Source organism: Ranitomeya imitator, chromosome 4 (assembly GCF_032444005.1).
Source record: "Ranitomeya imitator isolate aRanImi1 chromosome 4, aRanImi1.pri, whole genome shotgun sequence".
NCBI classification, from domain to species: Eukaryota; Metazoa; Chordata; class Amphibia; order Anura; family Dendrobatidae; genus Ranitomeya; species Ranitomeya imitator.
In genome coordinates this window covers 675808070-675835762 of record NC_091285.1, presented here as the reverse complement: position 1 = coordinate 675835762, position 27693 = coordinate 675808070, and the positions used below count along the sequence as shown (strand labels likewise).

The 27693-nt window shown below is 38.3% G+C and overlaps 1 protein-coding gene across 1 annotated transcript in view; it reads right to left on the bottom strand.

Moving 5' to 3' along the window:
- The window catches only part of LOC138677296 (uncharacterized), a 73215-nt gene that overhangs the window by 27160 nt on the left and 18362 nt on the right, over positions 1–27693 (bottom strand). The window contains exons 6-7 of the mRNA XM_069767331.1: positions 23286–23342; positions 4562–4733 (exon numbers count right to left, since the gene is read on the bottom strand). Of these exons, the coding sequence (XP_069623432.1) occupies positions 4562–4733; positions 23286–23342 (229 nt within the window). The remainder of the gene's footprint in view (positions 1–4561; positions 4734–23285; positions 23343–27693) is intronic.

Here is a 27693-nt window from a genome sequence, read left to right as displayed (position 1 = left end):
TCTTCTCCCCGGATAGGACATGTAGGATGAAGTGGAAAAGGGATAAGAACAGGGACCATCTAGCCTGGCAAGAATTTAGCCGCTGGGCTCTTTGCAAATACACCAAATTCTTTTGGTCAGTGTAAAGTTGGAAGGGAAAGCGAGCTCGCTCCAGGAGGTGTCTCCACTCTGAAAAGGCCAACTTCATTGCTAGCAACTCCCTGTCCCCGATGGAATAATTCCTCTCCGCCAGATTGAAGGTCTCGGAGAAGAAGAAGCAAGGATGCTTCTGACCTTGAGCATCCTTTTGGAAGAGGACCGCTCCAGCACCGATGGATGAGGCATCCACCTCAATAATGAAGGGCTTATCTACATCGAGACGAAGTAGAATGGGAGTACTAGCAAAATGGGACTTAACAGATAAGAAGGCCTTGGAGACTTTCCTCCGACCACAATTTGGGATTTGAACCCTTCTTGGTGAGGGCTACCAAGGGAGCTACCAAAGTGGAGAAGTGGGGGATGAACTGGCAATAGTAATTAATGAACCCCATTAAGCGCTGCACCGCTTTGAGAGAATGAGGTTCCTGCCAGTCCATCACTGCTTGTAGCTTGGCAGGATCCATAGCTAATCCCTGGGCTGAGATGATATAACCCAGGAAAGGCAAGGACTCCTGCTCAAACAGACACTTCTCCAACTTGACATAGAGGGAGTTTGCCGGTAGGAGGTCGAAGACTCTGCAAACATCTCTCTGCTGAGAATCTATATCTGCAGAGTAGATGAGAATATCATCCAGATAGACGACTACCAAGGTGGAGAGCATATCCCGGAAGATGTCATTCACAAAGTCTTGGAAGACTGCTGGGGCATTACAGAGCCCCAAGGGCATCACCAGATACTCATAGTGCCCATCCCTGGTATTAAAAGCCGTCTTCCATTCATCCCCCTCACGGATGTGAATCAGGTTATAAGCACCCCACAGATCTAACTTTGTAAATACCCTCACTCCACGTAGACTATCGAAGAGCTCAGTTATCAAAGGCAGAGGGTACTTATTCTTAACAGTGATGGCGTTAAGACCCCAGTAGTCAATACATGGATGCAATTCTCCGTTCTTTTTTTGCACAAAGAAGAACCCTGCCCCTTCAGGTGACACTGACTTCCTAATGAATCCTTTTGCCAGATTTTCCTGGATGTATAGGGACATTGCCTCCGTCTCCGGGAGAGACAGGGGATAGACTTGTCCCTGGGGAGGCTCTGACCCAGGCAAGAGATCAATAGGACAGTCATAGGGGCAGTGAGGTGGCAGAGTCTCTGCAGCTCTCTTGGAGAATACGTCCACATAAGACCTATAGTGTTTGGGGAGAGAGGTAAGATCTGCGGGTATCTCTGTGGTGGCAACCTGAATGCACTCCCTCAGACATCTGCCCTCACAAGATTTACTCCCTCCCAGAATTCTCCCAGAGGACCACTCTATATGTGGAGAGTGGTAACGCAACCAAGGTATCCCTAGCAGAATCTTGTCTATTCCCTCAGGAATGACAAAAAGAGAAATGATCTCCTGATGGGATGGAGACATGGATAGTGTAAACGAGATAGTCTGGTGTGTAATTTGTGAGGGCAGTGTCGACCGATTCAGCACTCTTACGGTCACTGGTTTGGCTAGTGTAACCAGGGGTATTGCGTGCCATTGGGCAAAGGCTGAGGACATGAAATTTCCCTCCGCCCCGGAATCCACACAAAGCTTGACCATAAAAGTGGAAGGACCAAAGGAAATTGTCCCCTTGGAGGAAAATGCAGCTGTGTCTAGAGAACCTCCTCCTACAGTTACTAGACGTGGTCGTTTACCCTGCCACTGTGGACATTTGTTGGTATAATGTGATATAGAAGATGCTAAGCACAGCCTAAATAGGGGAGGTGCACAGTCATAGGTGCCCAAACCTGAACGTATACAATATAAAGTGACTAGCACACTCCAGGTGGGATTTATTACATACAGTAAATCACAAACGTTTCGGTCGATACTGGACCTTCATCAGTGTGCTAGGTATAATTGTATACTTGTATGGCCCCAAATACAATAGAATACTCGGATTTGCATCAATCAGACATGCTGGAAAGAAAAAAAAAAAAAAAGCAACAAGCCGGGAAGAAACAGAACCAGGCTGGTCAACTGACGGTGAGTCAGAATAATAGGTGGCGCTGAGGCTTAAAAGAGCTGTCAGTACGCAGGGACACTAGGGATAAATGCAGTATCCACCGCTAGGCATTTTTCTACCATACATTTTTTGCTGCTACCCTATTTACCTTATATTTGGCACTTCTTCATCATTTTTGCTGTGAAATGCTAATATGAGCCTATGCAACAAGCAGGAATTGGTAAACAATGTAGACTTGCGTATCTCGTACTTCAAATGTTGATGGGTGAAAGGCCACCAAGATCTTTGGGTTGTGTAGAGCTCTTTACCATACAGAGTGGTGGTTTGAGTCTGGGTAATTATTAATTTGCCCGTAGTGTAAGTGTCATGCTGTAACTGTATGTGAGATTGGGAAAAGGTCCGTTCACTGAGCCTCAGGCTGGGGCCCTAACTATTACTGTTCCCAAAGGGACCTCTGAAGGTAAGGCGGTTTGGGTCTTGTGCCTTACTGATTTCCTGTTATACCCTATGCTGTCCCCACCTCCTCCCCCATGAGGCCCGACACATATATGTTAGTGCATAAACACATAAGACAAACATGGATAACAGAAAAGCCACTAAAGGTACCGTTACAATAAGCGACTTACCAATGATCACGACCAGCGATACGACCTGGCCGTGATCGTTGGTAAGTCGTTGTGTGGTCTCTGGGGAGCTGTCACACAGACAGCTCTCTCCAGCGACCAACGATCAGGAGAAAGACTTCGGCATCGTTGAAACTGTCTTCAACGATGCCGAAGTCCCCCTGCAGCACCCGGGTAACCAGGGTAAACATCGGGTTACTAAGTGCAGGGCCGCGCTTAGTAACCCGATATTTACCCTGGTTACCATTGTAAAAGTAAAAAAAAAACACTACATGCTCACATTCTGATGTCTGTCACGTCACCCGGCATCAGCTTCCCTGCACTTTCTGTGTCAGAGTCGGCAGTAACAGCGGTGACGTCACCGCTGTGCTCTGCTTTCCGGCCGGCGCTGACACAGTCAGTGCAGGGAAGCTGACACCGGGGGACGTGACAGACATCGGAATGTGAGTATGTAGTGTTTTGTTTTTTTTTACTTTTACAATGGTAACCAGGGTAAATATCGGGTTACTAAGCGCGGCCCTGCGCTTAGTAACCCGATATTTACCCTGGTTACCAGTGAACACATCACTGGATCGGCGTCACACACGCCGATCCAGCGATGACAGCGGGTGATCAGCGACCAAAAAAGGTCCTGATCATTCCCCAGCGACCAACGATCTCCCATCAGGGGCCTGATCGTTGGTCGCTGTCACACATAACGAGATCGTTAGCGGGATCGTTGCTATGTCACAAAAAAGCATGACGTTGCAACGATATCATTAACGATATCGTTATGTGTGAAGGTACCTTAACATACAAAACCACTCAACAAAGGCTGATAAGTGTATAACAAACAAATGGTAACAGGATAAGGAGAAAAGCATACACCCAAAAACAGCATACAATAGTATCCAGCAGCAACAAACGATCTCCAACTCAGCACAGCAACCCCAGGGAACCAGGAAGTAGAACTTTCACTGGTGAGGAAGAGAAAGCCTGGCCAGATTTTATAGTAGGGAATGACCAGATCAGGAGCAGCTGAGTGATGGAGCTGCATGTTTCTAACAGCATAGAAAGGGTCGTTAACCTCTTCAGCACCAAAGGAAACAAAATCCATTTAATATGGCTCACGAAACACACAGGCTAAATGGATGACCTATGGTTCACAATGATTAATGACTTTCTAACCCCAAATCTCCTAGGAGGACGTGACAGTAGGACAACATATCCTGGAAGATACACTATAGATGAGAATCTACTCATACTGTACTTCAGAACATTCTGAAGAAAAATTAATGTCTGAGCCCTGGGATCCATATCCATCTCATGGGTGAGGAATCCTGCAATATTTATGGTGGCGAGGTCATTTTCCATATGTTGTGACTCACGATTAATATATTCTTAATTCGAAAGGCGGTTCCTATATATATTATAGTAAAACTTTAACCATCGTGTACAGAGTTACCGCAACACTAGTCTGATGACTGATGTCTGGAAAAAGATAGACTGGGCATGTTGGATTTTAACATGTCCAATCATTCGATCTCTTGGGAGATAAGTCTCCTTGAGATGTGTCTCAGATAAGATTATTTCCTCCTCCCTGTTAAAAAAAATAGGTACATTTGGTAGAGATCAGCATTAATGCACATGAGTGAGTAGGGAGGAAAGATGGAAGATGTGTGACCAATGCCACCCATATACCACTGCCATGCAAGTAAATATGCTAAACTTAACTGACCAATAGAAAAAGTCACAAAAGCTAAATTGCGTATTCAAAAAGGACACAACACAGGGTGAAGCAGAAAAGTAGAAAGTGAACTTACAAGCAGCTGGGACCCTTGGCAGAAACCAGACATTGTCCAATATTACAGTCTATCAAATTCAGATTATTACTGCTGCAATTGGTCACACACAAGAATTGATTGGAGACAGTGATGATGCCGAAGAAAAATTCATGAAATTCGTTAGGAATGACATCCAAATCAGAGCACAAACCTAAAGAGAAAGTATTACATCATAGGCAATTAATATAATGTATATTAATAAAGAAATATTAATGAGGGCAATATTACAGCTATAAAATTCTTCTCTATAGGTGACTGCATTCTACTAGTTGTACACATGCAAAAAACGTGAAAGGATTAAATTAAATATATTCTTGTACATAGGAGGCAGTATTATAGTAGTTATATTCTTGTACATAGGAGGCAGTATTATAGTAGTTATATTCTTGTACATAGGGGCAGTATTATAGTAGTTATATTCTTGTACATAGGGGCAGTATTATATTAGTTATATTCTTGTACATGGGAGCAGTATTATAGTAGTTATATTCTTGTACATAGGAGCAGTATTATAGTAGTTATATTCTTGTACATAGGGGGCAGTATTATAGTAGTTATATTCTTGTACATAGGGGCAGTACTATAGTAGTTATATTCTTGTACATAGGGGCAGTATTATAGTAGTTATATTCTTGTACATAGGGGGCAGTATTATAGTAGTTATATTCTTGTACATGGGAGCAGTATTATAGTAGTTATATTCTTGTACATAGGGGCAGTATTACAGTAGTTATATTCTTGTACATAGGAGCAGTATTATAGTAGTTATATTCTTGTACATAGGGGGCAGTATTATAGTAGTTATATTCTTGTACATAGGGGCAGTACTATAGTAGTTACATTCTTGTACATAGGGGCAGTATTATAGTAGTTATATTCTTGTACATAGGGGCAGTATTATAGTAGTTATATTCTTGTACATAGGAGGCAGTTTTATAGTAGTTATATTCTTGTACATAGGAGGCAGTATTATAGTAGCTATATTCTTGTACATAGGGGGCAGTATTATAGTAGTTATATTCTTGTACATGGGAGCAGTATTATAGTAGTTATATTCTTGTACATAGGGGCAGTATTATAGTAGTTATATTCTTGTACATAGAAGGCAGTTTTATAGTAGCTATATTCTTGTACATAGGGGGCAGTATTATAGTAGTTATATTCTTGTACATGGGAGCAGTATTATAGTAGTTATATTCTTGTACATAGGGGCAGTATTATAGTAGTTATATTCTTGTACATAGGAGGCAGTTTTATAGTAGTTATATTCTTGTACATAGGAGGCAGTATTATAGTAGTTATATTCTCGTACATAGGAGGCAGTTTTATAGTAGTTATATTCTTGTATATAGGGGCAGTATTATAGTAGTTATATTCTCGTACATAGGAGGCAGTTTTATAGTAGTTATATTCTTGTACATAAAAGCAGTATTATAGTAGGTATATTCTTGTACATAGGGACAGTATTATCTATATATATAATTGTCTAAGGGCTTTTCCGTCTGTCTGTCTGTCTGTCTGTCTGTCCTGGAAATCCCGCGTCTCTGATTGGTCGAGGCCGTCAGGCCTCGACCAATCAGAGACGGGCACAGCATCGACGTAGAAATCCCACGTCTCTGATTAGTCGAGGCCACCAGGCCTCGACCAATCAGCGACAGGCACAGTGACGATGATGTCATAAAGGACGTAGACATCCCGCGTCTCTGATTGGATCAGAGACCGGCACAGCATCGACGTAGAAATCCCGCCTGGCGGCCTCGAGCAATCAGCGACGGGCACAGCGACGATGATGTCATAATGGTTGCCATGGCGACGATGATGTCATAAAGGTTGCCTCAACCAATCAGCGACGGGCACAGTCTGCCAGGAATTCTGGAATCATCATTGTCCATATACTACGGGGACATGCATATTCTAGAATACCCGATGCGTTCGAATCGGGCCACAATCTAGTAGTAGTTATAATTGTCTAAGGGTTTTTCCGTCTGTCTGTCTGTCTGTCTGTCTGTCTTGGAAATCCCGGCTCTCTGATTGGTCGAGGCCGCCAGGCATCGACCAATCAGAGACCGGCACAGCATCGACGTAGAAATCCCGCGTCTCTGATTGGTCGAGGCCTCCAGGCCTCGACCAATCAGCAATGGGCATAGCGACGATGATGCCATAAAGTACGTACACATACCGTGTCTGAGTGGTCGAGGCCGCCAGGCCTCGACCAATCAGCAACGGGCACAGCGACGATGATGTCATAAAGGACGTAGACATCTCACGTTTCTGATTCAGCGACGGGCACAGTATTGACGTAGATCTCATAATGGTTGCCATGGCGATGATGATGTCATAAAGGTTGCCTCGACCAATCAGCGACGGGCACAGTGTGTCACGAATTCTGGAATCATCATTATCCAAATACTACGTGGACATGCATATTCTAGAATACCCGATGCGTTAGAATCGGGCCACAATCTAGTAGTAGTTATATTCTTGTACATAGGAGCAGTATTATAGTAGCTATATTTTTGTACATAGGGGCAGTATTATAGTAGTTATATTCTTGTACATAAGGGCAGTATTATAGTAGTTATATTCTTGTACATAGGGGGTAGTATTACAGTAGTTATATTCATGTACATAGGGGCAGTATTATAGTAGTTATATTCTTGTACATAGGGGCAGTATTATAGTAGCTATATTTTTGTACATAGGGGCAGTATTATAGTAGTTATATTCTTGTACATAAGGGCAGTATTATAGTAGTTATATTCTTGTACATAGGGGGTAGTATTACAGTAGTTATATTCATGTACATAGGGGCAGTATTATAGTAGTTATATTCTTGTACATAGGGGGCAGTATTATAGTAGTTATATTCTTGTACATAGGAGCAGTAATATAGTAGTTATATTCTTGTACATAGGTAGCAGTATTATAGTAGTTATATTCTTATATTCTTGTACATAGGGGGCAGTATTACAGTAGTTATATTCTTGTACACAGGGGCAGTATTATAGTAGTTATATTCTTGTACATAGGCGCAGTATTATAGTAGTTATATTCTTGTACATAGGGGGCAGTATTACAGTAGTTATATTCTTGTACATAGGGGCAGTATTATAGTAGTTATATTCTTGTACATAGGGGCAGTATTATAGTAGTTATATTCTTGTACATAGGGTCAGTATTATAGTAGTTATAGTCTTGTACATAGGTAGCAGTATTATAGTATTTATATTCTTGTACATAGGGGGCAGTATCACAGTAGTTATATTCTTGTACATAGGGGGCAGTATTATAGTAGTTATATTCTTGTTCAAAGGGGCAGTATTATAGTAGTTATATTCTTGTACATAGGGGGCAGTATTATAGTAGTTATATTCTTGTACATAGGGGCAATATTATAGTAGTTATATTCCTGTACATAGGAGCAGTATTATAGTAGTTATATTCTTTTACATAGGCACAGTATTATAGTAGTTATATTCTTGTACATAGGGGCAGTATTATAATAGTGATACTCTTGTACATAGGAACAGTATTATAGTAGTTATATTCTTGTATATAAGGGCAGTATAATAGTAGTTATATTCTTGTACATTGGGCAGTATTATAGTAGTTATATTCTTGTACATAGGGGCAGTATTATAGTAGTTATATTCTTGTACATAGGTAGCTGTATTATAGTATTTATATTATTGTACATAGGGGGCAGTATTACAGTAGTTATATTCTTGTACATAGGGGCAGTATTATAGTAGTTATATTCTTGTTCAAAGGGGCAGTATTATAGTAGTTATATTCTTCTACATAGGAGCAGTATTATAGTAGTTATATTCTTATACATAGCGATAATATTATAGTAGTTATATTCTTGTACATAGGGGGCAGTATTATAGTAGTTATATTCTTGTACATAGGGGCAGTATTATAGTAGTTATATTCTTGTACATAGGTAGCAGTATTATAGTATTTATATTCTTGTACATAGGGGGCAGTATTACAGTAGTTATATTCTTGTACATAGGGGCAGTATTATAGTAGTTATATTCTTGTTCAAAGGGGCAGTATTATAGTAGTTATATTCTTGTACATAGGAGCAGTATTATAGTAGTTATATTCTTGTACATAGCGGTAATATTATAGTAGTTATATTCCTCTACATAGGAGCAGTATTATAGTAGTTATATTCTTTTACATAGGCGCAGTATTATAGTAGGTATATTGTTGTACATAGGGGCAGTATTATAGTAGTTATCTTCTTGTACATAGGGGCAGTATTATAATAGTGATACTCTTGTACATAGCAAAAGTATTATAGTAGTTATATTCTTGTATATAGGGGCAGTATTATAGTAGTTATATTCTTGTACATGGGGCAGTATTATAGTAGTTATATTCTTGTATATAGGGGCAGTATTATAGTAGTTATATTCTTGTGCATGGGGCAGTATTATAGTAGTTATATTCTTGTTTATTGGGGCAGTATTATAGTAGTTATTTTCTTGTACATGGGGCAGTATTATAGTAGTTGTATTCTTCTATATAGGAGCAGTATTATAGTAGTTATATTCCTGTACATAGGAGCAGTATTATAGTAGTTATATTCTTGTATATAGGGGCAGTATTATAGTAGTTATATTCTTGTACACAGGGCAGTATTATAGTAGTTATATTCTTGTATATAAGGGTAGTATTATAGAAGTTATATTCTTGTACATAGGGACAGCTTTATTAGTTATATTCTTGTACATAGGGAGCAGTATTATAGTAGTTATATTCTTGTACATTGGGGCAGTATTATAGCAGTCATATTCCTGTACATAGGAGCAATATTATAGTAGTTATATTCTTGTATATAGGGGCAGTATTATAGTAGTTATATTCTTGTACATGGGGCAGTATTATAGTAGTTATATTCTTGTATATAGGGGCAGTATTATAGTAGTTATATTCTTGTGCATGGGGCAGTATTATAGTAGTTATATTCTTGTTTATTGGGGCAGTATTATAGTAGTTATTTTCTTGTACATGGGGCAGTATTATAGTAGTTGTATTCTTCTATATAGGAGCAGTATTATAGTAGTTATATTCCTGTACATAGGAGCAGTATCATAGTAGTTATATTCTTGTATATAGGGGCAGTATTATAGTAGTTATATTCTTGTACACAGGGCAGTATTATAGTAGTTATATTCTTGTATATAAGGGTAGTATTATAGAAGTTATATTCTTGTACATAGGGACAGCTTTATTAGTTATATTCTTGTACATAGGGGGCAGTATTATAGTAGTTATATTCTTGTACATGGGAGCAGTATTATAGTAGTTATATTCTTGTACATAGGGGCAGTATTATAGTAGTTATATTCTTGTACATAGGAGGCAGTTTTATAGTAGTTATATTCTTGTACATAGGAGGCAGTATTATAGTAGTTATATTCTCGTACATAGGAGGCAGTTTTATAGTAGTTATATTCTTGTACATAAAAGCAGTATTATAGTAGGTATATTCTTGTACATAGGGACAGTATTATCTATATATATAATTGTCTAAGGGCTTTTCCGTCTGTCTGTCTGTCTGTCTGTCTGTCCTGGAAATCCCGCGTCTCTGATTGGTCGAGGCCGTCAGGCCTCGACCAATCAGAGACGGGCACAGCATCGACGTAGAAATCCCACGTCTCTGATTAGTCGAGGCCACCAGGCCTCGACCAATCAGCGACAGGCACAGTGACGATGATGTCATAAAGGACGTAGACATCCCGCGTCTCTGATTGGATCAGAGACCGGCACAGCATCGACGTAGAAATCCCGCCTGGCGGCCTCGAGCAATCAGCGACGGGCACAGCGACGATGATGTCATAATGGTTGCCATGGCGACGATGATGTCATAAAGGTTGCCTCAACCAATCAGCGACGGGCACAGTCTGCCAGGAATTCTGGAATCATCATTGTCCATATACTACGGGGACATGCATATTCTAGAATACCCGATGCGTTCGAATCGGGCCACAATCTAGTAGTAGTTATAATTGTCTAAGGGTTTTTCCGTCTGTCTGTCTGTCTGTCTGTCTGTCTTGGAAATCCCGGCTCTCTGATTGGTCGAGGCCGCCAGGCATCGACCAATCAGAGACCGGCACAGCATCGACGTAGAAATCCCGCGTCTCTGATTGGTCGAGGCCTCCAGGCCTCGACCAATCAGCAATGGGCATAGCGACGATGATGCCATAAAGTACGTACACATACCGTGTCTGATTGGTCGAGGCCGCCAGGCCTCGACCAATCAGCAACGGGCACAGCGACGATGATGTCATAAAGGACGTAGACATCTCACGTTTCTGATTCAGCGACGGGCACAGTATTGACGTAGATCTCATAATGGTTGCCATGGCGATGATGATGTCATAAAGGTTGCCTCGACCAATCAGCGACGGGCACAGTGTGTCACGAATTCTGGAATCATCATTATCCAAATACTACGTGGACATGCATATTCTAGAATACCCGATGCGTTAGAATCGGGCCACAATCTAGTAGTAGTTATATTCTTGTACATAGGAGCAGTATTATAGTAGCTATATTTTTGTACATAGGGGCAGTATTATAGTAGTTATATTCTTGTACATAAGGGCAGTATTATAGTAGTATATTCTTGTACATAGGGGGTAGTATTACAGTAGTTATATTCATGTACATAGGGGCAGTATTATAGTAGTTATATTCTTGTACATAGGGGCAGTATTATAGTAGCTATATTTTTGTACATAGGGGCAGTATTATAGTAGTTATATTCTTGTACATAAGGGCAGTATTATAGTAGTTATATTCTTGTACATAGGGGGTAGTATTACAGTAGTTATATTCATGTACATAGGGGCAGTATTATAGTAGTTATATTCTTGTACATAGGGGGCAGTATTATAGTAGTTATATTCTTGTACATAGGAGCAGTAATATAGTAGTTATATTCTTGTACATAGGTAGCAGTATTATAGTAGTTATATTCTTATATTCTTGTACATAGGGGGCAGTATTACAGTAGTTATATTCTTGTACACAGGGGCAGTATTATAGTAGTTATATTCTTGTACATAGGCGCAGTATTATAGTAGTTATATTCTTGTACATAGGGGGCAGTATTACAGTAGTTATATTCTTGTACATAGGGGCAGTATTATAGTAGTTATATTCTTGTACATAGGGGCAGTATTATAGTAGTTATATTCTTGTACATAGGGTCAGTATTATAGTAGTTATAGTCTTGTACATAGGTAGCAGTATTATAGTATTTATATTCTTGTACATAGGGGGCAGTATCACAGTAGTTATATTCTTGTACATAGGGGCAGTATTATAGTAGTTATATTCTTGTACATAGGGGGCAGTATTATAGTAGTTATATTCTTGTTCAAAGGGGCAGTATTATAGTAGTTATATTCTTGTACATAGGGGGCAGTATTATAGTAGTTATATTCTTGTACATAGGGGCAATATTATAGTAGTTATATTCCTGTACATAGGAGCAGTATTATAGTAGTTATATTCTTTTACATAGGCACAGTATTATAGTAGTTATATTCTTGTACATAGGGGCAGTATTATAATAGTGATACTCTTGTACATAGGAACAGTATTATAGTAGTTATATTCTTGTATATAAGGGCAGTATAATAGTAGTTATATTCTTGTACATTGGGCAGTATTATAGTAGTTATATTCTTGTACATAGGGGCAGTATTATAGTAGTTATATTCTTGTACATAGGTAGCTGTATTATAGTATTTATATTCTTGTACATAGGGGGCAGTATTACAGTAGTTATATTCTTGTACATAGGGGCAGTATTATAGTAGTTATATTCTTGTTCAAAGGGGCAGTATTATAGTAGTTATATTCTTCTACATAGGAGCAGTATTATAGTAGTTATATTCTTGTACATAGCGATAATATTATAGTAGTTATATTCTTGTACATAGGGGGCAGTATTATAGTAGTTATATTCTTGTACATAGGGGCAGTATTATAGTAGTTATATTCTTGTACATAGGTAGCAGTATTATAGTATTTATATTCTTGTACATAGGGGGCAGTATTACAGTAGTTATATTCTTGTACATAGGGGCAGTATTATAGTAGTTATATTCTTGTTCAAAGGGGCAGTATTATAGTAGTTATATTCTTGTACATAGGAGCAGTATTATAGTAGTTATATTCTTGTACATAGGGGGTAGTATTACAGTAGTTATATTCATGTACATAGGGGCAGTATTATAGTAGTTATATTCTTGTACATAGGGGCAGTATTATAGTAGCTATATTTTTGTACATAGGGGCAGTATTATAGTAGTTATATTCTTGTACATAAGGGCAGTATTATAGTAGTTATATTCTTGTACATAGGGGGTAGTATTACAGTAGTTATATTCATGTACATAGGGGCAGTATTATAGTAGTTATATTCTTGTACATAGGGGGCAGTATTATAGTAGTTATATTCTTGTACATAGGGGCAATATTATAGTAGTTATATTCCTGTACATAGGAGCAGTATTATAGTAGTTATATTCTTTTACATAGGCACAGTATTATAGTAGTTATATTCTTGTACATAGGGGCAGTATTATAATAGTGATACTCTTGTACATAGGAACAGTATTATAGTAGTTATATTCTTGTATATAAGGGCAGTATAATAGTAGTTATATTCTTGTACATTGGGCAGTATTATAGTAGTTATATTCTTGTACATAGGGGCAGTATTATAGTAGTTATATTCTTGTACATAGGTAGCTGTATTATAGTATTTATATTCTTGTACATAGGGGGCAGTATTACAGTAGTTATATTCTTGTACATAGGGGCAGTATTATAGTAGTTATATTCTTGTTCAAAGGGGCAGTATTATAGTAGTTATATTCTTCTACATAGGAGCAGTATTATAGTAGTTATATTCTTGTACATAGCGATAATATTATAGTAGTTATATTCTTGTACATAGGGGGCAGTATTATAGTAGTTATATTCTTGTACATAGGGGCAGTATTATAGTAGTTATATTCTTGTACATAGGTAGCAGTATTATAGTATTTATATTCTTGTACATAGGGGGCAGTATTACAGTAGTTATATTCTTGTACATAGGGGCAGTATTATAGTAGTTATATTCTTGTTCAAAGGGGCAGTATTATAGTAGTTATATTCTTGTACATAGGAGCAGTATTATAGTAGTTATATTCTTGTACATAGGGGGTAGTATTACAGTAGTTATATTCATGTACATAGGGGCAGTATTATAGTAGTTATATTCTTGTACATAGGGGCAGTATTATAGTAGCTATATTTTTGTACATAGGGGCAGTATTATAGTAGTTATATTCTTGTACATAAGGGCAGTATTATAGTAGTTATATTCTTGTACATAGGGGGTAGTATTACAGTAGTTATATTCATGTACATAGGGGCAGTATTATAGTAGTTATATTCTTGTACATAGGGGGCAGTATTATAGTAGTTATATTCTTGTACATAGGAGCAGTAATATAGTAGTTATATTCTTGTACATAGGTAGCAGTATTATAGTAGTTATATTCTTATATTCTTGTACATAGGGGGCAGTATTACAGTAGTTATATTCTTGTACACAGGGGCAGTATTATAGTAGTTATATTCTTGTACATAGGCGCAGTATTATAGTAGTTATATTCTTGTACATAGGGGGCAGTATTACAGTAGTTATATTCTTGTACATAGGGGCAGTATTATAGTAGTTATATTCTTGTACATAGGGGCAGTATTATAGTAGTTATATTCTTGTACATAGGGTCAGTATTATAGTAGTTATAGTCTTGTACATAGGTAGCAGTATTATAGTATTTATATTCTTGTACATAGGTGGCAGTATCACAGTAGTTATATTCTTGTACATAGGGGCAGTATTATAGTAGTTATATTCTTGTACATAGGGGGCAGTATTATAGTAGTTATATTCTTGTTCAAAGGGGCAGTATTATAGTAGTTATATTCTTGTACATAGGGGGCAGTATTATAGTAGTTATATTCTTGTACATAGGGGCAATATTATAGTAGTTATATTCCTGTACATAGGAGCAGTATTATAGTAGTTATATTCTTTTACATAGGCACAGTATTATAGTAGTTATATTCTTGTACATAGGGGCAGTATTATAATAGTGATACTCTTGTACATAGGAACAGTATTATAGTAGTTATATTCTTGTATATAAGGGCAGTATAATAGTAGTTATATTCTTGTACATTGGGCAGTATTATAGTAGTTATATTCTTGTACATAGGGGCAGTATTACAGTAGTTATATTCTTGTACATAGGTAGCTGTATTATAGTATTTATATTCTTGTACATAGGGGGCAGTATTACAGTAGTTATATTCTTGTACATAGGGGCAGTATTATAGTAGTTATATTCTTGTTCAAAGGGGCAGTATTATAGTAGTTATATTCTTCTACATAGGAGCAGTATTATAGTAGTTATATTCTTGTACATAGCGATAATATTATAGTAGTTATATTCTTGTACATAGGGGGCAGTATTATAGTAGTTATATTCTTGTACATAGGGGCAGTATTATAGTAGTTATATTCTTGTACATAGGTAGCAGTATTATAGTATTTATATTCTTGTACATAGGGGGCAGTATTACAGTAGTTATATTCTTGTACATAGGGGCAGTATTATAGTAGTTATATTCTTGTTCAAAGGGGCAGTATTATAGTAGTTATATTCTTGTACATAGGAGCAGTATTATAGTAGTTATATTCTTGTACATAGCGGTAATATTATAGTAGTTATATTCCTCTACATAGGAGCAGTATTATAGTAGTTATATTCTTTTACATAGGCGCAGTATTATAGTAGGTATATTGTTGTACATAGGGGCAGTATTATAGTAGTTATCTTCTTGTACATAGGGGCAGTATTATAATAGTGATACTCTTGTACATAGCAAAAGTATTATAGTAGTTATATTCTTGTATATAGGGGCAGTATTATAGTAGTTATATTCTTGTGCATGGGGCAGTATTATAGTAGTTATATTCTTGTATATAGGGGCAGTATTATAGTAGTTATATTCTTGTGCATGGGGCAGTATTATAGTAGTTATATTCTTGTTTATTGGGGCAGTATTATAGTAGTTATTTTCTTGTACATGGGGCAGTATTATAGTAGTTGTATTCTTCTATATAGGAGCAGTATTATAGTAGTTATATTCCTGTACATAGGAGCAGTATTATAGTAGTTATATTCTTGTATATAGGGGCAGTATTATAGTAGTTATATTCTTGTACACAGGGCAGTATTATAGTAGTTATATTCTTGTATATAAGGGTAGTATTATAGAAGTTATATTCTTGTACATAGGGACAGCTTTATTAGTTATATTCTTGTACATAGGGAGCAGTATTATAGTAGTTATATTCTTGTACATTGGGGCAGTATTATAGCAGTCATATTCCTGTACATAGGAGCAATATTATAGTAGTTATATTCTTGTATATAGGGGCATTATTATAGTAGTTAAATTCTTGTACATTGGGGCAGTATTATAGTAGTCATATTCTTGTATATAGGGAACAGCATTATAGTAGTTATATTCTTGTATATAGGGGGCAGTATTATAGTAGTTATATTCTTGTACATAGGAGCAGTATTATAGTAGCTATATTTTTGTATATTGGGAGCAGTATTATAGTAGTTATATTCTTGTATATAGGGGGCAGTATTATAGTAGTTATATTCTTGTACAAACGAGCAGTATTATAGCAGATATATTTCTGTACATAGGAGCAGTATTATAGTAGTTATATTCTTGTACATATGGGCAGTATTATAGTAGTTATATTCTTTTACATAGTAGCAGTATTATAGTAGTTATTATATTAGTTATATTCTTATTCATAGGAGCAGTATTATAGTAGATAATTCTTTCACATAGGAGGCATTGTTATAGTAGTTATATTCTTTTATATAGGAGCAGTATTATAGTAGTTATAATCATGTATACAGGTGCAGTATTATATTAGTTATATTCTTGTACAAAGGGGCAGTATTATAGTAGTTATATTCTTGTACATAGGGGCAGTATTTTAGTAGTTATATTCTTGTACATAGGAGCAGTATTATATTACTTACATTCTTATACATAGGAACAGTATTATAGTAGATAATTATTTCACATAGGAGGCATTGTTATAGTAGTTATATTCTTTTATATAGGAGCAGTATTATAGTAGTTATAATCATGTATACAGGTGCAGTATTATATTAGTTATATTCTTGTACAAAGGGGCAGTATTATAGTAGTTATATTCTTGTACATAGGGGCAGTATTATAGTAGTTATATTCTTGTACATAGGAGCAGTATTATATTAGTTATATTTTATACATAGGAACAGTATTATAGTAGATAATTCTTTCACATAGGAGGCATTGTTATAGTAGTTATATTCTTTTACATAGGAGCAGTATTATAGTAGTTATAATCATGTATATAGGTGCAGTATTATATTAGTTATATTCTTGTACATAGGGGCAGTATTATAGTAGTTATATTCTTGTACATAGGAGGCAGTATTATAGTAGTTATATTCTTGTACATAGGGGCAGTATTATAGTAGTTATATTCTTGTACATAGGGGCAGTATTATAGTACTTATATTCTTGTACATAGGAGCAGTATTATATTAGTTATATTCTTATTCATAGGAGCAGTATTATAGTAGTTATAATCATGCATATTTATATATTTATCATATAGGCAATGATAAATGTAAGGTTATACACATGGGAAGAAGGAATCAATATCACCATTACACACTGAATGGGAAACCACTGGGTAAATCTGACAGGGAGAAGGACTTGGGGATCCTAGTTAATGATAAACTTACCTGGAGCAGCCAGTGCCAGGCAGCAGCTGCCAAGGCAAACAGGATCATGGGGTGCATTAAAAGAGGTCTGGATACACATGATGAGAGCATTATACTGCCTCTGTACAAATCCCTAGTTAGACCGCACATGGAGTACTGTGTCCAGTTTTGGGCACCGGTGCTCAGGAAGGATATAATGGAACTAGAGAGAGTACAAAGGAGGGCAACAAAATTAATAAAGGGGATGGGAGAACTACAATACCCAGATAGATTAGCGAAATTAGGATTATTTAGTCTAGAAAAAAGACGACTGAGGGGCGATCTAATAACCATGTATAAGTATATAAGGGGACAATACAAATATCTCGCTGAGGATCTGTTTATACCAAGGAAGGTGACGGGCACAAGGGGGCATTCTTTGCGTCTGGAGGAGAGAAGGTTTTTCCACCAACATAGAAGAGGATTCTTTACTGTTAGGGCAGTGAGAATCTGGAATTGCTTGCCTGAGGAGGTGGTGATGGCGAACTCAGTCGGGGGGTTCAAGAGAGGCCTGGATGTCTTCATGGAGCAGAACAATATTGTATCATACAATTATTAGGTTCTGTAGAAGGACGTAGATCTGGGGATTTATTATGATGGAATATAGGCTGAACTGGATGGACAAATGTCTTTTTTCGGCCTTACTAACTATGTTACTATGTTACTATGTAGTATTATATTAGTTATATTCTTGTACATAGGGGGCAGTATTATAGTTGTTATATTATTGTACATAGGGGCAGTATTATAGTAGTTATATTCTTGTATATAGGGTGCAGTATTATATTAGTTATATTCTTGTACATAGGGGCAGTATTATAGTAGTTATATTCTTGTATATAGGGAGCAGTGTTATAGTAGTTATATTCTTATACATAGGAGCAGTATGATAGTAGTTATATTCTTGTATATAGGGAGCAGTGTTATAGTAGTTATATTCTTATACATAGGGGCAGTATTATAGTAGTTATATTCTTGTATATAGGGTGCAGTATTATATTAGTTATATTCTTGTACATAGGGGGCAGTATTATAGTAGTTATATTATTGTACATAGGGGCAGTATTATAGTAGTTATATTCTTGTATATAGGGAACAGCATTATAGTTGTTATATTCTTGTACATAGGGGCAGTATTATAGTAGTTATATTCTTGTATATAGGGTGCAGTATTATATTAGTTATATTCTTGTACATAGGGGGCAGTATTATAGTAGTTATATTATTGTACATAGGGGCAGTATTATAGTAGTTATATTCTTGTATATAGGGAACAGCATTATAGTAGTTGTATTCTTATACATAGTGGCAGTATTATAGTAGTTATATTCTTGTACATAGGGGCAGTATTATAGTAGTTATATTCTTGTATATAGGGAGCAGTGTTATAGTAGTTATATTCTTATACATAGGAGCAGTGTTATAGTAGTTATATTCTTGTACATAAGAGCAGTATTATAGTAGTTATATTCTTGTACATAGAGGCAGTATTATAGTAGTTATATTCTTGTATATAGGGAGCAGTGTTATAGTAGTTATATTCTTATACATAGGGGCAGTATTATAGTAGTTATATTCTTGTACATAGGAGCAGTATTATAGTAGTTATATTCTTGTATATGAGGGTAGTATTATAGAAGTTATATTCTTGTACATAGGGGCAGTATTATAGTAGTTATATTCTTGTACATAGGAGCTGTATTATAGTAGTTATATTCTTGTATATAGGGGGCAGTATTATAGTAGTTATATTCTTGTACATAGGGGCAGTATTATAGTAGTTATATTCTTGTTCATAGGGGCAGTATTATAGTAGTTATATTCTTGTATATAGGGGGCAGTATTATAGTAGTTATATTCTTGTACATAGAGGCAATTTACCGTAACATCAGATCTATTCTTTTACCTGGATTCAGTAATTTTTCTTATATTAAAATGTTTATAGATGCCTTGTTTTTTTACAATTGCTAGCTCTATAAAACCTATAATGTTACAGATCTTTAACTAGGAATTGGCTCAAACACACTATAAAGAAAAACTAACCCCCTATGAATTAAATATATCATGCATCTTTCAGTTACACAGATAATCCCTCTCAAAACATTATAAGGGTCTACTGTTAAATTTTTTAGAAATGAAATCAAATCCTTAAGACAATAGAACGTACAGTATCTACTATTATATATCCTAAGTAGTACTGTCCCAAAATACAACCATTCTATCAAGAAATAAATACTGAATTTTATGCACTTTGCTATAATAGGTTTGACCCCCTGCCAATATGTCACTGTCACCACTAGGGTTGAGCGACTTTTCTCAAAAGTTGAGTCGAGTGAAATCGGCCGATTATGTTGAAAAGTCGGGGTCGGGAGATCGGCCGAAACACGAAACCCAATGCAAGTGAATGGGAAATCTCTATATATTTATATTTACTTCAGCGCGATATAGCAGAAAGCCGGTAATTCAATTACCGGCTTTTGCATTCTCCTTCCTAAACCCGACATGATATGAGACATGGTTTACATACAGTAAACCATCTCATATCACCATTTTTTTTGCATATTCCACACTACTAATGTTAGTAGTGTGTATTTGCAAAATTTGGGCGCTGTAGCTATTAAATTTAAGAGTTAAATCACGGAAAAAATTGGCGTGGGCTCCCGTGCAATTTTCTCCGCCAGAGTAGTAAAGCCAGTGACTGAGGGCAGATATTAATAGCCTGGAGAGGGTCCACGGTTATTGCCCCCCCCCCCGGCTAAAAACATCTGCCCCCAGCCACCCCAGAAAAGGCACATCTGGAAGATGCGCCTATTCTGGCACTTGGCCGCTCTCTTCCCATTCCCGTGTAGCGGTGGGATATGGGGTAATGAAGGGTTAATGCCACCTTGCTATTGTAAGGTGACATTAAGCCAAATTAATAATGGAGAGGCGTCAATTCTGACACCTATCCATTATTAATCCAATTGTATGAAAGAGTTAAAAAAACACACACACACATTATTACAAAGTCTTTTAATGAAATAAAGATACAGGTTGTTGTAATATTTTATTAGACTCTTAGGCTGGGTTCCCATTGCGTTATGGGAACGCGCTTAACGGACAGCGTTGCACGGCGAAATTTACGCCGTGCAACGCGTCCGTTAGCGTGCCCATTCACGGCAATGGGAACGCGCAGCACTAGCGCGTGCCATGTTCGGCACACGCTAGCGACGCGCCGATGTTTCCTGGCGCGCCGCGGACGCTGCTTGCAGCGTCCGAGGCGCGCCCGCGGTCCGTTCCCCGCTCTCGCAGATCGGGGATCTGCGAGAGCAGGGACATTACCGCGACCCCGCGACGCGGCCACAGTAAAAACATTGCGTTAGCGCAACCCGCTAGCGCTAGCGCTAAACGGGTTGCACAAACGCAATGTGACCCTAGCCTTAATCCACCTGAAGACTCTCGCTCTGTAACAAAGGAAAAATAAAAAACAACAATATACATAAAGCCAAAAAAAAGAAAAACGGCTAACAAAAGCCGCAGCCAGCTCACCAACCAGACCATCAGATGTGGAGCACGAAAGTAAGTCATGACCCGGGACTCCAAGCAGCAGCAGATCCAACCATGTATATACTCCAGCTCCAGATAAATGTTAAAAATCTTTTTCTTTATTAATCCAACGTAATAAAAACAGGATAATCCTTACAGATGGCAGACAGAATAAGTGATTGCGCAGAGAACGGCTACGCGTTTCGACCACAGCGGGTCTTACTCATGCCTAGATAATCTCAGAAATGGTAGCTATATATATAGCACCCTAGAACCTATCACAAGCACTTCATCCATTACAAGACAAATACAAATAGTGCATATAAAAGTAAAATAACGCATACATAAATGTAAAATATAAAATTGTCAAACCTACCTATTGCCCTAATTAGCAATAATGTAAAGTATTTCGTTTCTTTTATTCATACCCGCGGGGAAGCGAGTGTTCAGACTGTACATCCAAAACGCCTCCCTAGTAAGTAGGCGTCTTTTTATGTCACCCCCGCGGCTTTGAGAAAAAACTCTCTCTATGCCGTGTACTCTAAGAGCTGCGGTGTCTCCATTATGTGTCATACCGAAGTGTTTGGATACCATTGAGATATTCCTATTAATCATGTTGTAATTTTTTGCGTCCCTGAGATGTTCGGAGACGCGTGTTTTCAACTTTCTTGATGTGCACCCTATGTATGATTTTGGCAAATTAAACAGTCTATTTTGTAGATCACATTTTTATTGTGACAATTTATAAAACTATTAATTTTGTAACTTTTAGTTTTTTCGGTATTTTGAAAGGTGTTGCCTACACAAGAATGCGCACAGGTACTGCAAGCCGCAGTGCCGCATCTAAAGAAACCCTTGCATTCAAGCCAGGTTTTGGATCCTGATTTAGTCAGAAACGAATTCGGAGCTACTAGATCCCCGATAGTTCGAGCCCTTCTCGCTACCAGATTAACCCCATCTTTCAGAATATTCATGAGTGTATGGTCTTCATATAAAATAGGTAATCTATGATTGATAATTTTTTTAATATGGTTAAACTGAAAACTGAACTGTAAACATACATGAGGTTTATCACTTAATCTCTTTTTATCAGATCCACTCATAGCACTATTTACCAAAAGATCTTCTCTGCGTTTTTTGTCCACTATATTTTTGGCCCTATTAATCGACCAATTGGGGTATTTACGGGCTTTTAATTTTTCGTTAAGTTCACTGAATTCTTTTAGTTTATCCTCATCCCTACTGCAATTACGTTTCAACCTAGTAAACTCACCCAGTAGCCACCCAGCCCACACAATAAAATCTATACCTGTGGGTGAGTTTACTAGGTTAAAACGTAATTGCAGTAGGAGAAAATTGCGCGGGAGCCCACGCCAATTTTTTCCGCGATTTAACCCTTAACTTTAATAGCTACAGCGCCCAAATTTTGCACATATACACTACTAACAGTAGTAGTGTGGAATATGCAAAAAAAAATGGGGATATGACATGGTTTACTGTATGTAATCATGTCTCATATCATGTCGGGTTTAGGAAGGAGAAATGAAAAGCCGGTAATTGAATTACCGGCTTTTCTGCTATATCGCGCTGAAGTAAATATAAATATATATATATATATATATATATATATGTGTGTCTCAATGACATATATATATATATATATATATATATATATATATAAACAAAACCCGACTTTGGAGCGAAGATCGCCGACCTCTGACCCGATCCCATAGTGGGATCGGGTCGAGTTTCACTTTCGAAATTGGCCGATCCGTTTCGCTCAACCCTAGTCACCACCAACAATCATAATTTTTTTCCGCCCATCTACTGCACTTCTTACCCAACAATATGAAGAAATTTATATGTCTTTCAATAACCCTGTAAGTCCAGCAATATTGGCGGAACTGGCATCAAAGTACAGAACTTTGCCCCAAAATTCAGTAATTGTGCACATAGTATGTACCGTACTTGTCGAAGCGCCCGTCCATGTGTGTACAATACACTTTCCTCTGCCTCCTCCTAGTCACATCGGGTGAGTATTGATAAACCTTACGGCTTTTATTGGGAGTTTTACAAGCTTTCTACGTGCCAGTAAAGTGCCAGTTACGAGTTCGGCAAATATCCTTTTTTTTATTTCTGTTTCCCCGACACTTCTCACTCAGTCTAACAATGTTCTTTATTACCGGCTGTAATGTTTTACAACTTGTTTTACTTCTCTGCAATAATAATTGATATTTTATTACCTGTTTCATCCAGTTGATCGTTGATAATCGCTCGGCTTGGATTAAAACATAATATTCCTGTATGGGAAAATTAATAGGATATAGATGTAGTCAGGTGGAAATTGTAGCCCCAGGGCCCTAGACTCGAATTCTGTAACAGCCCCTCCCCCACCATCTGCTATTCATACCACTGATGTCTTCTTATATATTATTGGGGCCCCTCGGAGGTCAGGATTTAAGCGTGACCCTAACTCTGAAACGACTCATTTGACTATTTTTTAAGTTTCTATTCTTTTTTGTTTTGTAGCACTTGTTGACTTTGTAAAGAAATTTTTCATCACAGCGAAAGTGGTTTCTGAATTTTGTTCAACATAAAATATGATTTTTTAAAAAAATTTTTTGTCTTTATCCTATAACCACCTGGTACTTTTTTGTTTTTTCGCTTTTAGGGATGGGTGAACCCGAACGGTAAAGTTCGGGGTCCATGCCGAACACCTAGTGTCCATGCACGGACCACGAAGGCGGACTTTTCCAGGTAGTCCGTGCTACTGTTTGGGTTTGGCAGTAAATAAACAAGCTTTGCTGGTGTGGGCACTTCTGGATCAATCATAAACATGTCAAGTATTGGCATGGCTGTGTTTGGCCGGCACATTGTTTAACAAAAAAAAAGACGTGCGGTCTCATCTATTATTGATAGCAAGTGCGGGCAAAGCTGACAGCTGCCCTCAGCAGTCAGCTTTATATTGGCTGAGTATTAAAAATTAAGGGGTCTCACTCCAGTTTTTAAAACTATTTCAATTAATAATTTAAAAAAACTACATGGGGTTAATCCCATTTTTGACAACCAGCCAAGCTAAAGCAGACAGCTTGGGGCCAATATTCTCAGACTGGGAAGGGGCCATTGCTATTGGCACTCCCCAGCCTAAAAACAGCAGCCCACAGCAGCCCAAGAAAAGGCGCATGTATTGGATGCACCAATTCTGTTAAAACATGGCAGTTAGACCGGGCAGGAGACAGGTAAGACAATTTAAGATTGATATTCCCTGCTCATTTGGAACAGAACAAATATTCACCATATGTATTTGTATAATCAATATCCTGGCTGCTGCATTCACTCACATTCACTGCCCTTGCACTAACTCTTTACACTCCATCCATATCGGCCCCTCTGTCCTTGCCTCTCCTATGTATAGCACTCATGCTCTGTTCACATTGCTTAACAGCGCAGATCCATTCAGTCCCACCATCCAACACAAGAGACGCTCTCACAAATCACTTAACCATCTGCTCACTCTTTCGATCCTCCTTCTCCTAGTCGCAGGAGTCATCTCTCCCAAACCTGGTCCCTCATGTTATAGCCAGTCTAACCTCCCAACTGCTACACTCAGAAACCCCTCTAGCCTTACTAATTTTTCATGCATGCCTTCTGCCTCTTTCAATTGTGCCCTTTGGAATTCTCGCTCTGTGTGTAATAAACTCTCCTTCATCCATAACTTCTTCTTTTCTAATTCTCTTAACCTCCTGGCTCTTACTGAAACCTGGATCCAGCAGTCAGACACCACCGCTGCTGCTGTCCTTTCATATGGTGGACTATACTTTTCTCATACCCCAAGATCGGACAACAGAGCAGGTGGAGGAGTTGGTCTGCTCCTATCAACCAAATGTACCTTCCAAGTTATCCCCCAAGTACCTTCACTTGTCTTCCCTTCTTTTGAAGTCCATGCGGTCAGACTCTACATCCCGTTCTCCATGCGAGTGGCGGTGGTGTATCGTCCTCCTGTTCCCTCTCATCAGTTCTTGGATCACTTTGCCACATGGCTTCCACACTTTCTTTCCTGTGAGATCCCCACCCTCATCATGGATTTCAACATCCCCATTGCTTTTCCTCTCTCCCCATCTGCTTCTCACCTTTTATCTCTAACCTCCTCTTTCGGCCTCTCGCAGCATACTAACTCTCCAATGCATGAAGACTGAAACTCCCTCGACTTGTTCTTCTCCCGGATATGCTCAGTGGACGATTTCACAAACTCCCCTCTCCCGCTCTCTGACCATAACCTTCTTTCATTCTCTATCAAGAACTACCATCCTGCTCAGATCACCCCAACTTTCCACACATATAGAAACATACAGGCCATTAACACCCAGAAACTTATGAAGAACTTGCAGTCCTCATTGGCCCCTATCTCCTCCATCTCATGTCCTGATTCTGCACTGAAGCACTATAATGAAACACTGCAACATGCCCTGGATGAAATTGCACCTCCTTTACATAGAACAACTTGGCACAGACGGCAACAACCGTGGCACATGCTGCAAACACGTTTCCTGCAGCAGTGCTCCAGGTGCACCGAACGTCTGTGGAGAAAATCTAATCTACCTGAAGATTTTATCCATTATAAGTTCATGCTTAAAACATACAACTCTGCCCTTCACCTCTCCAAACAAACCTATTTTAACACCCTAATCCCCTCACTGTCCACTAACCCTAAATGTCTCTTTGACACTTTCCATTCCCTACTCAACCCAAGAGTGCAGGCCCCAACCACAGATCTCCGCGCTGACGATCTGGCCAATTACTTCAAAGAAAAAATTGACCACATCCGACAGGAAATTATCTCCCAATCTCTTCATACCATGCACTGTTCTCCCTCCCCCACTGCATCTAGCTCACTCTCTGACTTTGAACTAGTTACAGAAGAAGTAATCAGGCGCCTTGCATCATCTCGCCCCACCACTGGCAACAGTGACCCCATTTCGTCACATCTCATACAGTGCCTTTCCCCGGCTGTCACCTCTCACCTAACAAAAATATTCAACCTTTCTCTCTCCTCTGGTGTATTTTTCCCTCCTCATTTAAGCATGCCATCATACATCCATTACTTAAAACACCATCTCTCGATCAAAACTGTGCCGCTAATTATAGACCGGTCTATAATCTTCCCTTCATCTCAAAACTCTGCTACATCTGGATGTATTGCTGAGCGGTGGCATGATGCGACCCCTCAGCTGTACATCCAGGAGACGCTGAGCGTGAATATACAGCTTCAGTGCCGAGTGGTTATATCAATAAGGTGACCGAATTTCATAGCTGATGAACTCCAGTCACCTTATTGACGTCAGCGCTCAACACTGAAGCTGAGTTCTCATTCTCAACTCAGCATCTCGTGGATGTACAGCTGAGAGGTTGCATCATGCCACCGCTCAGCAATGCATCCAGATGTAAAAGAGTTGGAACATGTTGTGGGACATATGAATTATCGGCAGACAGGTGAAGAATACTGTGATTTTTTTTAACGGTAATAAATGGGTAACAGAAGGTGCAAAGTGTTTATTTCAAATAAAGCAGTTTATTCTGTGTGTATTTCAATTAAAGAACTTTTTATCTGTGTGTCTTTTACTAATTTTCACTACGACACCTCTCCCTTATTAACCCCTGGGCTTGATAAAGCGGACATGAACCCCAATACTATTACCACACTTGCCTATTGCGTATATTTATTAGATGTGCCTTATCTGGGGTGGCTGTGGGCTGCTATTTTTAGGCTGGAGAGGGCCAATATCCATGGCCCCGTCCCAGTATGAGAATACCAGTCCCCAGCTGTCTTCTTTAGCTTGGCTTGACCTCATGCCATTTTTTAAATTATTTATTTAAAGAATTAAAAAAATATGGCTTATCGACCCCTTTTTTTTTTATAACCAACCAAGGTTCTGTAGAAGGACGTAGATCTGGGGATTTATTATGATGGAATATAGGCTGAACTGGATGGACAAATGTCTTTTTTTGGCCTTACTAACTATGTTACTATGTAAGGTAAAGCTGATAGCTGAGAGCTGCAGCCCACAGCTGTCAGCTTTACCTGTGCTGGTTAGCAACAATAGAGGGGACCCCACGCCATTTTTTATCGTATTTATTTGTTGCGTAAGCGCTGGCTAGTGTATATTCTCTCATCATCGTACGCATGCTCTAACAGCTATCAGGGAGACCAGGCATGCGATGATGAGAGATGTACTACCAGTTGCAGCTGCTTGCTCGCATGCTGTCATCTGTGTGACAGCATGGGAACTACAGCGCTCTGACTGGCAGTAATAAACTTACCAATGATCAGAGGTGTTGTTTCTCACTCTGTCACACAAATGACAGCATTGGAATTGCCGGATGTTCGGGCCTCCATTCATTTGAATGGGTTCCAGGTTCGAATTTGGGTACTAAATTTCCACAGGTCCGCCCATTACTATTTTTCTCCTTTCATTTTTTTCCTCCACTTCTTCAAGGAGCCTTAACTTTTAAAAAAAATTTCCATCAACATAGATGTATCAGGGCTTGTTTATCTGTCAGATGCATTGTAGCATTGAATCACTCAATTCATTTTACCAGACAACGTAGTAAATACCGGGAGGAGAAAAATATGCAATTCATTAAATGATAAAA